At 40.3% G+C, this 15,759-nt stretch overlaps 2 protein-coding genes across 4 annotated transcripts in view; both read right to left on the bottom strand.

Moving 5' to 3' along the window:
- Window positions 1–15,759, bottom strand: part of cadm1a (cell adhesion molecule 1a) — a 503,561-nt gene that overhangs the window by 119,179 nt on the left and 368,623 nt on the right. The gene's annotated exons all lie outside the window — the stretch shown is intronic.
- On the bottom strand, window positions 8,991–10,824 carry LOC146661154 (uncharacterized). Its single transcript, XM_085421617.1, has 2 exons — window positions 9,306–10,824; window positions 8,991–9,080 (listed from the first exon to the last, which is right to left on the bottom strand). The coding sequence occupies exons 1-2, from the start codon at window positions 10,701–10,703 to the stop codon at window positions 8,991–8,993; spliced, it is 1,488 nt and encodes a 495-aa protein (XP_085277743.1). The 5' UTR covers window positions 10,704–10,824.

Raw genomic sequence — 15,759 nt, 5'->3', positions numbered from 1 at the left:
TCTTTCTTTCTTTCTTTCTTTCTTTCTTTCTTTCTTTCTTTCTTTCTTTCTTTCTTTCTTTCTTTCTTTCTTTCTTTCTTTCTCAGGATTTACTAAACTGTAGATTTTGCCTATCCTACATTTGTATCAGTATCTTGGATAGATTTTTCTCTTTTCACAGCTTAAGGGTGGCTTGTTTCACATGTGGTCAAAGAGCTCCTTTGGCTGCACTTGTCTGTTCACAGCAAAATGTTCCAAATGCAAAGACAACCCTTCAGATGTACCTGTACCTGGTCTTGTAAATGACTAGCTTAATTATACATTTCATTTATTTTTTTTATTTCTTTAACCACTTAATGGGAAAACTGGCTGAAATTACCGCACCAGCCTCACTTAAAATGTGGAGTATCAATATTGTAAACAGATTTTTTTGGGAATGCCCCAAATTATTCAGTCTCTCGTGTCTAAAAAGAAACCCACCTTGCAACATGTTCATTCTAAGAGAAAGACAGCAATGCACATATAATGATCTCCTCATATTTGAAGACAGATGCACTTTGTGAAGAGCTGTTTAAAAAGCTTCAGTGTTGAAAGACTTGTGAGGCAGCTCGTCTCGGCTGGACTCCATCCATCTGTGTCTCCTTGAAATTAACACTCTAAATGTATTTCTGTCAAAGATTAATATAATGAGTTACTTTTTCTTAACCCTGGCAACACTAACCTGTATTTTGGAGAAAAGAAGCAAAACTGACTTTTTGTGTGAAAAAAATCGTTTTTGTTTAGGATTTTATCCCTGATTGCCAAGACTCGAACTAGAACTTGCCTAGAACTAGAGTCAGGGTTAGGGCTGGGCTGTCACGTCTTAAGCAAATGTTGACCATTCTGAAGCAGAGCGAGGTCTTACTGTCAACTGAAGGACATCTTTTACAAACAGCAGTATCTGATTCTCTAGGAATTAGACTGGGTTGAAATAACAAGGTTATTAGTTTGGACTGAGATGAACAGTGGTATCTGTATACATAGTTATTTGTCAGTTGTACTGCATGTGCTCAGAAGAGGCTCTATACTGTAGCGTACACGTCTGCCTAATGAGCAAAAGCTCCCTGGTTTTATCCCGGGAAAAGACACAAATCCCTTTGGGGTTGTGTCAGGAAGGGCCTCAGGCATAAGAAGAAAATCAAACAAGCCGAGCTGCCTGTTGCGATGACCCCTTGTGAATAAAGGAGCAGCCGAATGTAGCTTTCTACTGTATATTTTTAGCACACCAAACAAAACTGCGTATCACATGGGTCAGTATCACTAATGTGCTAAATGGTTACAAATCTACCCGTTAAAGAAGAATGAAAAAAAAAAACCAGAATGTGTAATTTAAATATAACGAAAAGTTTATATTTAAGATCCATCTGCAAATAAAGTTACAGTACATTTCATTGAACTGATTTCCTCCAATTCTGTATGTCCACCTTTCTGCATAAGGACTGAATTGATCCTCCTGGTCATAACTGACACGAGTTCTGCTGAAAAATCTGTGAAGTGTTGCCATTTCTCGCAGACTTCACCTCTCAGCTGCATTTTACTGGAGGGGTTTTGTTACTCTTGCTTCCACCTAAAAAGAACTCAAAGGTGTTGTTTTGGACTCTAAAATAAAAAGAAACAAACAGTAATGGTAATCTGTATTTATGTTATGTAAGAGTAACAGTAAGGTAACACATAATAGGCTTGATTCCTCTTTCTCTAGTTCATTCTTGGAATACATACAAATAGTTTGAGTTAAAGTATATCATTTACTGTGTTAAGTAGAGCTGGTGCTGGAAATTATACACTGAGATTAGTCAACACTCAATGCATTAATGAAGCACGGTACTTGACTTTTCATTAAGTATTAATTTTGTTACCTGGCTAACATATTGCAAGTGTATTTTTTAAAAAATATTTATGTATATACGTATATCTTTTTTATGTATATATCCAACACTCCAGCTTTACAATACAATTTAGCTGCATAGGGGTATTCTGGGTTTATTTTTGTACTTTCACCTGGCTTGTTAAGCTGCTGTCACAAAAGCCTTCTACCTTGAACCTTGCAAGCCTCCAGTGGAAAAATCATCCACTGCTCAAGAAGCTGCAACTGTACCGATCCTCCACGGGAGAACAAGGCTGTGTGTGTGTGTGAACGCCCTTCTTAGCCCTTTTATACAAGTAGCTGGGTAGGTGTATATTTGAAGTAGAACATACTGTCTTTGCCTTAGTGAGTGGTAATGGAAGCATGTATGAGTAGATTCATGAACATAAGCATTTGGGCAAAGAATAGGGAAGAACAGGCAGCCCAACATGTATTACTAGATTTTGTTCCTCAAGCCAAACAGATATGCACTTGTGACAGTAGGTTTTATGGTAGGGGTAAGATGTCTGTTTAATTAGTCTAAGAAATAGTGAATCTGGTTAACATGGAAGGAAAATTTTGACATGCATTACAGGGTTACCCTCCAGACATTCACCAATGGTGAATGTCTGGAGGGTAACCAGACTAGCAGACCAGACTAGCAGACCTCCTAATTATCAATATATCAGTGGCAATTCTGGAATAATTCTTAATTTTAAAAGCCAATTAAAGGAGTGTGCATTTTCTTTCTGGCAATGGTGAAGTTCTCATAAGATAATGCAAAAATGGTGCAATATCCAAGTCTTGCTGGCACAGTGATCACCTATTTAAAATCTTATCAGCCACCTGAATGGCAGTTTCCAGTTGTTATCAGGCCCAGATATCACCCATAAGTGGCCTCCTCTGGCTCCTAGTAGTTATTACCTCATTCAGCATCAGTCATTCTGCCCCGCTGAACCAAAGAAAAGGACAACGTGCTTCAAGGTTAAAACGGCAACACAATTCTGCACTGGGAGAAGAGAGAGGCGGCAGAGAAGTGGCAATAGCCTAATGCTCTAACGTGACTTTTTTGGCTTTTCTTTTTAATCTTTTTAACAGTTTAGATAGGTTGAGGCACAAAGGAGAAAAAACATACATTATTTAAGCAGATCTTATAAAGTCACAGTCGCTATCTTACGCCAACATTTGCCACCAGATTTAGCTTTCCTACATAATCATGGCATTGCATGTTTATCACTCATTACAGTGAATGGATAACAGCCTGGCTAAAACGTAGAGCACGCTGTCTTCTTTTATGTGTGGAACTGATAATTGATAACAGCCTTTCGATGAGCTGAAAAGTCCCAATTCAGGTGTGATATTAGCTGTTGCCAATGTATATTTTCCTATAAAACATAAGTCAGTTTGAGCAGAAACCTGCCAGCTGTGTTTTTACTACTGCTGACTTCGAATGGAGCACAGCAGCACTCACATAATAAAAATGTCATTGTTTCATTGAAATATCACCATCTGTGCAAACGCTAGATGCTAACAACAGTCTGTACTAAAGGGTCGTATGTTTTACTCTGCACAGAACTAAACTACTGAAGATTAGACTGAGTTAAATACCAAGCATTCTTATGCTACTCTTGAAACATCTTTAGACTGGTTTTTATTATTTAAAGTAGCACTGGGAATAGACTTCAGGTAATCACCGTCAGAGGTTAAGAGGACCCCTGATGACAATGGTTGCTTTTGTCAAGGAGAGGGGGCTTCATGAAAATCTAAGTTCATGTGATATATTCTGAAGCTTGACAAAAACAAGAAACCAAAAGACACTGGCCTGTTGGTGTCTCCCAGTATTATAGAAGCGTAACACTGAATTGCTGAATTAGCCCATAAAATGTACAAAACAGTGTTTTTCTGCAGAGCTGCAGAGGCAGGGATGTAAAATGAAAAGCAGCGCAGTACTTGCATCTCATGGCACTCGATTCCACTTGAATGAAATTGATTAAACTGAGTAAAAATGTTTACAGAAAGCATAAGAGCTGCTTTTGGTGAACATAAAGTGTAACTGAAGGATGACCAATAGTCAGGCTCCTCGCTAAAAGTAACTGGAGCAGGTTTCAAAGCACTCTTCTTTTTCTGTCTCTTTACTCCTTCTTGCTTTCCATCTCACACTCACAAAGATAATCCACCATTGCGAATTCAGACTGCGATGGCAGATGTGATATTTTGAAGGGGGCAATGTTGTTTGGAAGCAGCCTAGTGGAGGTTATGTCATAATGAAGCAGTGCAGCTGCAGCGAAGATGCCTGGGAGGGATCACAGAAAATCAAGGAGCCTGCGTCAAAGACGAACACCTTGCCCTTGACAGCCAGCTTGTGGGAGTCAGCTCACCGTGGCTCGGCACAACAGCAGATAAATACCAAGTTCGCTTTAGCATACGCATGAGGGCTTTCTGCGAGCGTGCCCTTGTATAGTATATAGAAGGTGCATTTTGAAAGGCGATGAATGAGGAGGGAGTAGTAAATGTGAAGGAGGGCCTGGCACTCCACCTCACCGGGTGCTTGGATGTCTCTGGTGAGTCATAAAGTATAAACCATTAAGTAATGAGTGTATATAAACAGTGTGTTTGTGTTTATGCATAGAGTCTTAACTGAAGACAAACACCAAAAAATGAACAGAACTGGATTTACACACTTCAAATGCAGGTTTGCACTAGATTTGCAAAGCTGATGTATGAACCTTCCTTTTTTTCAACTTTGAAATAAAATAGTGAAGGCTGTGGGAAACTTTATGTATAACTACAAAAAGTAACTAAAGCCAAATGTATATATATTGCAGGACTGATATATCAGCCAGTCTTACCCATTCACACATATGTAGGTTTCAGAAGGCCAATAGAAACAGTAAAAAAGAAAAAAAAAAAAGAACCGGAAGAAACACCCTTCAACTGTGTTATGAATGTTGATGTTGAACAGTTTGCCCACCAGAGGGCACTGTGCAAATGTCTTGTTGGTAGCAGAACATCATGCTGATCCGAGCATGTTCTGTGTGTCTGACAGAGAAAAAAAATAATGGCAACCACCAGTGCTACCCCTCAGCTTTCTAGTAGATAAACCTATGGTATCGATTTCAAAATCATACATCGTTCATTCAAAATCAACATGTTCTCAAGTTATCACATTCACAAGATTTTCAAAAAAGTTACTCTGACCTCAAGGCCAGGGTCACTTATATTCGAACTCGTCTGAGATTTTTTGTAGATATACCTACGGTATTAATTTGAATCAGAATCAGAATCAGAATCAGAATGGGGTTTATTGCCAAATGTTGAGCAGGTTTACAACATTAGGAAATTGCTGCGGTGCTTCAGTGCAAACATAGTGTCATAAATAGCACTTAAATAGACATGGAAAAAAATAAAAGTAGGGATAAGAATTAAAAGTGCTACGTGGAAAGATATGTGCATGAGATATACCTGACCTCTGAGCTTGTAGTCGAGGTCGCTGATATTTGAACTTGTAAGCACTTCTGTAGAAACACCATTAAAAAATGGGTCAATGAAGCAAGTTGTATAAAGCACCCTGACTGCTCACAGTGAAATAAGGAAAGAGGAACTTTAACAAAAAATGGACCAAAGTAAAGGGCTAAAACCTAACAGACTATAATTTAATTGTTACTTAAACTATAATTAAGGGTTATTTTACTGTTAACAAACAATTTGCTAGTTGATGTACATCCCTACCCTCACTATGGTTACAAGCTCTGGGTAGTGGCCAAAAGAGTGAGATCATGGACACATGTGGTGCAATTTAACTTCTTCTGAATGGTGGCTGAGCTAAGGGCTTATTTGTGACTCACTACACCTCCTGGGTATCTATTTATGATGCCTCCTAAACACCTCCTAGCTGAGGTGTTTCAGAAATGTCCAACTGTAACGTCAGACCCAGGATGTGTTAGACTGAAGCTAGCTTGGAAATCAGGTTTCCCTGATTAGACTGTCTGTATGTTCAAACACGCGTAGTTATCTTTAATGGTGACTTTAATTCAAACTGTGGTGAACTTTGTAACTCAGTTTTTAAGTGCTGTACAAATAAAGTTATTATTATAATTAATATCAAAAAGGCAGTGCACACAATGTGTGAGCTGTGCACTGTAATTTTTTCTAGGGTTAAAAACAGCCAACGAAGGTAATAAAGGGACTTTTTTACTGATACTTCTGTCTTTTATTAGCCTGAATTCTCATGACTTACATGTTAGCAAAAACAGCTCACTGCCATCAAACAAGGAGCAACCGTTTGTCTTTTCCATTGGATGAATTTAATAGTGATATTAATACTTCCTTTCATTGTTTCTTGGACTTATTTAGCTGCTATCTTCCTTTTGCTGCTAAATATTATATTTACCCATTCATTGGGCCACACACAGACATAGAGACTTGTTGGTGCCCCCCTGGCAACCATGGGTCACTAGGAGAAAGATGTGTGTTCCTTGACTGGTTGTCAAGTGGTTTGCTGCCTGTTGGTGGCTGAAATTGATTGCATCAAGGTATGCAGAGCTGCACCAAATATCTCCAAGTGGTTGTTTGGTTGGTAGAAAGTTTAGGAAGTAGCTAACAGTTTGCACGCCAACTTGACTCCAAACATTTGCAAACTACTCGCCAAGTGGTTGTGAAACTGTGAAAAATGTGACACAAAGTGGAAATGCACACCAGCCACCTATAAAAGTTCAAGTTTGTGAGTGTTTGCAGATAAATCAAGTCTTCTCTGCTAAATACAGGTGACTGCGACAATCTGACGAAGAAAATAACAAGGTTTTGGTGTAGTACTGTAGTAGTACTGTACCTGTTTGTGACTAATGCCACCTAATGAAAGATGACAACCTCCAGCAACATCTTAGCAACGTATTTTTCCCTAGCAACAAGAGGCTGTCAGGGGTCAGGGACTGGTCTCTATGTCTGAGTGACTAAAGCCTCTCACTGTGCTACATCATTCTTACATCAGTGCATCATCTTTACTGTTTTATGATAATTATAGGTACTGCATTGGTCTCCTGTTAGCATGGCAACATCACTGTGTTGCATCCCACAGCGGCCGCGGTGATAAATATATAAATCTTAGCATTAATGCATTATATTGTTGTTTGTGAAGCAGCAGTTATTTATACACAAACCTTTTGGAAATTAACAACCGCAAAGTCAGCTGTTTTTCTTTTTTGTCTTTAATTACAGTATTAGATTATCATGTGGTGGAACAACGATACGAACTGTGAGAAAGACACAGAGCGTTACTTTCTCTGCTCAAACACTCACTCAGCTTTTGCTTCAAATGTTAGAGAATGCATCTTTGTTCAGTGCCAGTGTGTAGGAGGAAGGTTAGATACACACACACACACACACACACACACACACACACACACACACACACACACACACACACACACACACACACACACACACACACAACCGGTCTTGTTTGGGTCAGGCTGAGAGCGCAAGTGAGTGGAATAGTTGCCAAAATAACTCCATGTCACTGGTGAAGCCACTGACTGTGTTTTTCGGGTAATTTAGAGCGAAGCAATGTTCATGATTGTCCTCTGACACATTTACCTTGTTGCTCTGATTATTCAGGTATGACGACAAGCACTGTTGTGATTGCAGTGTACGCTCTTTGTTTCTGAAAGTGATTCGAGTGCGACACAGCCATGCATCTCTGTCAGCACTGATGGCTGTCCATGGAAAGCAGAGGACTACAGCTCTACAGCTCATGTCCTGTCATCCGTGCGGCCTTAACCCTCAGAAATAAAACGAAATCAGTTTCTGTCCTCACAAGTAGAATTTATATAAATATACCCTCCCTAGGGCTAATTTTTGGGCTTCAAAGCAAATGTGTGCCTTATAGAGTGACTAAAAACGTATAGTATATTGCATTACTTAGACAGGCTGCGTTCAACCAACTACATAATTTGGTTAACAGGACAACAGAAATTTGGTTGATATTTCTGTATCTGTCTAAGCATCGTGGTGGTGCAGAAGTTAGCACAGTGGCACCCAGTGTTGCCACAGTTACTTTGAAAAAGTAATATATTACGGACTACTGATTACTCCTTCCAAAAGTAACTTAGTTACTTTACTGATTACTTTATTTTTTAAAGTAACTAAGTTAGATTACTAGTTACTTTATTAGTTACTTTCAGAAGCTGCCAATAACACTCCCCACTGCCTCAACATAAAAACATCAACCGATTTTGCCAATACTCACTTTATTGGAAGTGTATTTTAACAGTAATGTCAACAATATATCTCCTGACATTTGAAGTTGAACTTAAAACTTTTTTCCTGACAGAAATACTTGTTTGTATGAAAATAAAGACAGTCTTGTTACTTCACTTAACATAAATACTTTTTATAAAAAAACAAACAAACAAACAAAGAGTCTTTCTTGACTTCCCTTAAGATACTTTTTATACCATCCACATGTAAGCACTATTGTCCGCTTTTGTAACTTTGGACTAATCTTATGAAAAAAAAAAAAAGAGACTGCAGGTCCAACTTAAATTGCCTTACTTCCTTGCAGGTAATTGTTTTAAGTTAATCAACTTGAAAACTTTAATAAGTTTATTAAGTGACTTTGATAAACTTAATTCAATTACTTGTAAATAGTTATTTAAATTGGATTCCCCATTCTCTGTTTTTTCAGTATATGTTGTCATCGCATGTTATGGGGGAAACAGTAGAGTGGAGCGAGTAAACCAGTGGTTGTACCTCATTAACAGAAGCTTCTCAAACCTTTTGTCAGAAAGTCGATTTCTTTTAGGCGTGAGCACCAAACCTCCCAGACTAAAAAGTCGCTCCACAGGAGCACTTGATGGGGTTGGAGTGTTATACTTTAAAAAAATTGTCTTTATGCTTGAAAATTTATGCAGAATCTGAAGGTCGTAGCCTGACATCAGGTAGTCCATGACTTCTTTTTCTGCAGAATAGGTCTCCTCCTCTGGCTCTGCCTCAAAAGTGAAAAAGTCCATCTCACCTTGGCTGCTAGATGTAGTAGCACTGGGCACACTGGCAGGGTTTTTTGCCAGAGGAGCAGTGGTGCAACACTCTGCTGTCAGAAGCTGTTTTACTCGCTCCCTCCTTCCTGCATCTCTCAGCCATCGGAGTTTGAATTTTGGACAACTGCAGCTGCAAGAAGGGCATCTTTGTCATCCAGCACACCGGCGAAACGAGTCTGAATAGCCTAAAAAACATAATTGATATTTTTATGCCTACAATTTATTATGTTATTGAATTATTTGCAAACCATGCCTAATATGAGATCAGTATTATGGATTAATTTTGTTTTAGGTTACTTGTAAACATTTTAATTGTTTTAATCTTATTTTTCAATGATAATTAATATTCTGTTCCATGTTTGTGAATTGTATGAAGCAAAAAATCTGACTAATTTCAAGATAGAGCGTACCTGTACAATGGCATCTGGAAGGCCTGCAGTCATCCTGGAGAGGTCATCTTTCACAGCCTGGGTCTTCTGCATCAGAACTTCAAGTGTTGGTAGTAAAGTTCCATATGGACAGTCGCCTTGTAAAATGTCCAGTGCTGCAGTCAGAGGTTTCATGGCCATGCAGTACTCATGCAGGAACTGGTATTCTTGATCTTTGAAGCACTTCAGTCCTAGCTTTGTGCACAGAGTATTCAGCTCACCCATGGGGATTTCTGCAATTCTCTTTACAGCATCAAAAAAGGAATTCCACCTTGTGGATGTTGGTATTAGGAGCTTTCTTTTGCTGATTTCTTCCACTGTTTCTGATGCAAGTGTAGATCTACTCGATTTGGTCCAAAGAGCTGTGCATTTTGCTGTGCTGCTCCTATACACAGCCCTGCTCTCTGCATTGGTTGTTAAATGTTTCTCCACATCACGTGTGCAAATTATGTTGATGGTGTGCGAAGCACACCTGCGGTGCGGGGGAAGAGACAGCTGACCATCACTTTCATTCTCAGCCGAGAGGATTTCTGACAGATCAGAAAAAGTGACATCATCGTCTTTGGGGCTGGACTCTTCCTCCTCCGTCTCATCATCGGACTCCGTGACAGGATGATAAACTTGAAACGCCTTAACAAAGTTGGATCCATTATCAGTAACTGTTGCAACTACTTTGTTGAGTAATCCATAAGAGGAGTGGATGTTTTCGATTTCTGTACCAATGACATCATACGTGTGTCTACCACGAATTCGCCTACATGCTAATGCAACCTTGTGACGCTCTAATGTGGTTCTACTGATCCAGTGGAGCGTTACTCCCATATAGCTTCTGTTGTTAGCAGTCCAAATATCCGCGGTAGTTGAAACAAAGTCAATCTCATTCAGTGTGGCCTTCAAATTTCTCTCCATTTCTGTAAACTCCTTCTCCAAGTAAGAAGTAAAAGTCGTTCGGTGAGGCAGCTCGGCATTAACAGAAGTAGGGATCTTTTTTATTATGGCACGAAACGAGGGCGAGTCAACAGTGTTTATAGGTAGCATTTCTTCTACAATATACTGCGTGACCAACTTCTTCAATTCTTCATCACTTACTGGTTTTGCACCAAAGTCCAACTTTTGTTGTTTGGGGGGTGTAGGACCTTCTGCGGAAGTCACGGCTCTCTGCTTCGGACCACTTGGTGGGACTCTCTCTGTGAGTTTGACTGTGCTGTGCTGCGACTCCAAATGTTTCTTTAAGTTTGACGTAGTGTTTTTGAAGGTAGATAACACTTTTTCGCCAACACAGAGTGTACAACGAACCTTAATATTTAAATCTTTAGTTGACAGAAACTCAAAATAGTGACCATATTTCCAGCTAAAGAACGAACATCTCTCTCCCTCCATTGTTGTTTACACTTTTTTACGTCGCTGGCTGCTTGTGAGCGGGAAACGTGACCTGTCGCTTATGTGACGTTTCACGACACGTATGCGTTTGTCATCCGCTGAGACGAAAAGAAAAAACCAAATCTTTTTGCTTAAAAAAAAATAGTAACGCACAGTGGTTTGGACAAGTAACTTTAATCTGACTACTGTTATGGAAATAGTAACGCGTTAGATTAGTCGTTACTGAAAAAGGGGTCATATTCGGAGTAACGCGTTACTAAGCAACGCGTTACCGGCATCACTGGTGGCACCAAACTATAAATATACTATGAGACTACGCTACTAGGGGTGTGCGATATGACCAAAATCTCATAAGTCATTTATCGTCATGACATGGATAAATATCACAAGGAAAATTTACATTTTCTGTAAATTCTGTGAATCTCGGGCAACTCGACTTGCATGAAGTGTTTCCACCTGGGCGTTGAGTGTAATGATAGTTGCTATTGTTGAAGCTACCCACAGGGGGCGCTCTGGAATCAATAAGATATACAGAGTAGAAGAAGAAAGTGATCGTGGTAGAAAGAATAATAAACAGCTAGCTGAAGCTAGCACCAGGAGCAATTCTTGATGTTTTATTCATAGAGGAATAAGAACATTACATGGTACCAGGAGACGGGTTAAGAATAAGAAGCAACGCAACAAGATGGATGCAATAAAACCGCCAAGTCCGTTGAAACTGACTGGAAACGTGGATGCAAGTTGGAGGACTTTCAAACAGCAGTTCAAACTGTATATTGCAGCTGTCGGAGTGGATCGACGGGCAGATGAAAGAAAAATAGCCATGCTGCTCACCATCGCCGGCACAGAAGCAATAGAGGTCTTCAACACTTTTGTGTTTGCTCAGCCCGAGGACAAAGATAACTTTGATGAAGTCATGAAGAAATTTGACGAGCACTGTCTGTCAAAGAAAAATGAAACATACGAGAGATACGTCTTTCGCTCACGCTTACAGCATCAGGGTGAGTCATTTGATTTTGGTGATCTCAGAGACTCTATGATACGAGATCAAATAGTGTTTGGAACTAATGAGAAGAAGCTCCGAGAGAAACTGTTGAGAGAAACAGAACTAACGCTGGAAAGTGCTATAAAGATAAGTCAAGCCAGTGAGCTAGCACGACAACATGTACTGACGTTTAGAGAGCCTGTTCAAGGAGCAGCGCAACAGGAAAATGAGGCAGTGAATGCAGTGTCGATTAAAAGAAAGCCATGGAGTAAATTCAAAAACAACGACAACAAAAACAGAACGTGTGACAATGAAATGTTCACTTGCAAGAGATGCGGAGAGAAACACAGACCAAAACAATGTCCCGCATATGGAAAAAAATGTGCAAAATGTAAAGGACAAAACCATTATGCAAAAATGTGTCTCTCCAAAAACAAGGGACAAAAAGTACACACTGTGCAGGAAGACACAGATGACAGTGATGATCTAAGTGAAACATTTTTCATTAAGATGGTGTCACATGAAGAAGATGTCAATGCACAGTCTTCAAGACATAACACTGGCCAAAGTGTTAGTTCAGTCACAGATGATAAATGGACTGCTCCACTGTTAGTCAATGGGACATTGGTAACATTTAAAATTGACACAGGGGCCAAAGCTAACTTGATCAATGAGAAGGATTTCAAGGCACTGACTGAGAAGCCTAGAAGATTTACAGAGAAAGTCACGCCGCTGAGGGCCTACAATAACCAGCCAATACAAACAAAAGGAGGATGCAGACTTAAAGTGACAGCAAAAGGCAAACAGCATAACATTTTGTTCACCATCGTACCTGATGGACACGAGTCACTTTTAGGAGATAAAACATCTGAGGATTTGGGACTAGTAAAGAGGATCTATCAGATTAATACTGACACCATGAAAGAAGCCAAACAAGGCAAAAGACAGGAACACCAAGGGCATGAAGGAAGTTCAGACATTATCAGTAAATTTCCTTCAGTCTTCAAAGGACATGGAACATTGCCTTACACCTACAAAATCCAGCTCAAGGATGATGCCGTGCCTGTGGTGCATGCCCCAAGGAGAGTGCCTGCTCCATTACGGACAAGTTTGAAAAAAGAGCTTGAAAGAATGACTCAAATGGGTGTCATTGAACGAGTGGAAGAGCCCACAGACTGGGTGAACTCTATCACTTGTGTCAAGAAAAAGAATACAGGTGCCTTAAGAGTCTGCCTTGATCCCAAAGATCTAAATGAAAATATTAAAAGAGAGCATTATCAGATCCCTAAGAGAGAGGAAATAATGAGTGAAATGGCAGGAGCTAAGTTTTTTAGCAAACTGGATGCATCACATGGATTTTGGCAGCTGAGGCTAGACCCAGAAAGCAGCAGGTACACTACCTTTAACACGCCATTTGGGCGTTACTGTTTCTTGAGGCTCCCATTTGGAATTAAATCAGCACCAGAGATCTTCCACAGGGCAATGGAGTCCCTGATCGAAGGGCTGGAAGGCACCAGAGTCTACATAGATGACCTCGTAGTCTGGGGAAATACAAGGCAACAACATGATGAAAGGCTGGAGAAACTTTTGTGGAGAGTTAACAAGAATGGACTTAAACTGAATAGAGACAAGTGCCTCTTTGGTGTTTCAGAGATGACCTTCCTGGGAGAGAAGGTTACAAGTGAAGGGGTGGAACCTGATCAGTCAAAGGTACAAGCCATATTGGATATGCCAGCACCCACTGACAAAAAAGGTGTCTTGCGAGCAATGGGGATGATCAACTTTCTGGGTAAGTTCATTCCTAATCTTACCTCCAAGACAGCATGCCTAAGGGAGCTGCTACAGCACAACACAGTGTTCGAGTGGACGGTCCGGCATGAGAAAGAGTGGAAAAAATTGAAGGAAACTGTAACTACAGAGCCGGTCTTGACATTCTTTGATCCATCAAAGCCAACAAAAATTTCAACAGATGCCTCAAAAGATGGCTTGGGAGCAGTTCTGCTCCAAAGGAACAAAGACAAGTGGCAACCTGTAGCATATGCGTCCAGATCAATGACAGAAACTGAACAACGCTATGCTCAAATTGAAAAAGAGACTTTGGGCTTAGTGTTTGGGTGTGGAAAATTTCACAGCTATGTATATGGATTACCAACCTTTACAGCAGAGACTGATCACAAACCTCTCATCTCGATCAGAAAAAAGAACCTCAACGACATGTCACCCAGAATTCAGCGCATGATGATGGTGTTGCAGCGCTATGATTTTGAGCTGATCTACACGCCTGGGAAATATATCGTACTTGCGGATGCTTTATCCCGAGCGCCAGCACCAAGTGGTGACAGGTTAGTCAGCGCTACAGCCGAGGAGGCTGAAACACATGTAAACATGGTAACTGCCTCACTCCCAGCATCAGATGTCATGTTGCAGCAAATTGTACAGGAGACGACAAAAGATCCAGTGCTGCAGAAAGTATCCCACCTTATACAGAATGGGTGGTCAAAAGGAGTCTGTCCAGGGTTCTACTCTGTGCGAGCTGATTTATGCATGGCTAATGGGCTGGTGCTGAGACAAAACCAGATTGTCATACCGCAATCCATGCGGAAAGACATGCTTCAGCGTATCCATGAAGGACATCTTGGAGTGGAGAAATGTAAAAGGAGAGCGAGAGAAGCAGTTTACTGGCCAGGCATCAACAGGGATATTGAAGAGATGATACAGAAATGTGAAACATGTCTCAAACATCACTACAAACAAACAAAAGAGCCAATGCTGGCAGCAGACCTACCCACTGCACCATGGCAAAAGTTAGGCACGGATTTATTTCATCTGGATGGCAAGGACTATGTTTTGGTGATTGACTACTATTCTAATTATCCAGAAGTGGCACAGCTTTCCAGTACATCAGCACAGTCAGTCATCACACACATGAAGGGCTTTTTTGCCAGACATGGAATTCCACAGTGTGTCATCAGTGACAATGGTCCACAATATGACTGTAGAGAATTTAGTGACTTTGCAAAACAATATGGATTTCAACATATCACCTCTAGTCCCTTGTATCCCCAAGCGAATGGACAGGCAGAAAAAGGAGTCCAAATAGTAAAGAGATTGTTCAAAAAAGCAAGAGACAGTAAGACCGACCCTTACCTGGCTCTGCTAAGCTACAGAGCTTCATCCCTGGAGTGTGGGGCATCACCTGCTGAGCTACTCATGCATCGCAAGCTCCGCACCACACTTCCACACATTTCCAAGGAAAATGACAATGCACATGACAACAAGCTGACCGACAAAAGAATGAAACTCAAGCACAGACAGAAAGGGAACTATGACAAAACTGCAAGGCGTCTGGAACCGCTTCAGGAAAGAGATGTTGTGAGGATTGCAGGTCCAGATTTCTGGGACAAAAAAGCAACAGTTCTCAGCGAAGTAGGGCCCAGATCGTTTGCTGTTCAGACAGAGAATGGACAAGTGTTAAGAAGAAACCGGAGAAGTCTGTTAAAGACACAGGATGTTAAACATCAGGACACAGAGACTGGAACTGAACAACGAGGTGCTAACCCTGTTGAGCACCACAGTGAGCCTCCTTCAACTTCCCCAATGTCTGAGATACTGAGAAGGTCTACCAGACCTAAGAAACCTACAGAGAGGCTCATAGAACAAGTGTGAACTGTTGTGGTAAAGAATTGTTAAAAAATAATAATAATAAATCACAAGTAAACAACGGATAATAATTCATTTAGAATAGTAATTGTTCACACTTAATTGATACCTGCTGAGTTATGTGTTATTGACTGTTCAAGCTGTCAAAGGTGAAGAGTTCTAATGTGCTTGAGGGCTGTATGGGATTCATTTGGTTCATTCTGGAAGATGTAAGGTATACATTTGGATTTATTTTGTTTGACTTGTGCTACAATTTTTGGTTATAAAAAAAAAAAAAAGAATACTACTGAATGTAGCTTGTTGCACAATTTATAACATGTTGAATGTTAGACAAGAATGTTCAGATGTTACAGAGTAACAGTTCTCTTTGGAATTGTGGTTAGTATAACACCAACCTGTTTGGAAAGGGGA

The sequence above is a fragment of the Rhamphochromis longiceps genome, linkage group LG10 (genome assembly GCF_057381845.1).
Source record: "Rhamphochromis longiceps isolate RC_006_pf linkage group LG10, R_longiceps_female_GT1.1, whole genome shotgun sequence".
Classification (NCBI taxonomy): domain Eukaryota; kingdom Metazoa; phylum Chordata; class Actinopteri; order Cichliformes; family Cichlidae; genus Rhamphochromis; species Rhamphochromis longiceps.
This window is presented reverse-complemented; position numbering and strand designations above follow the sequence as displayed.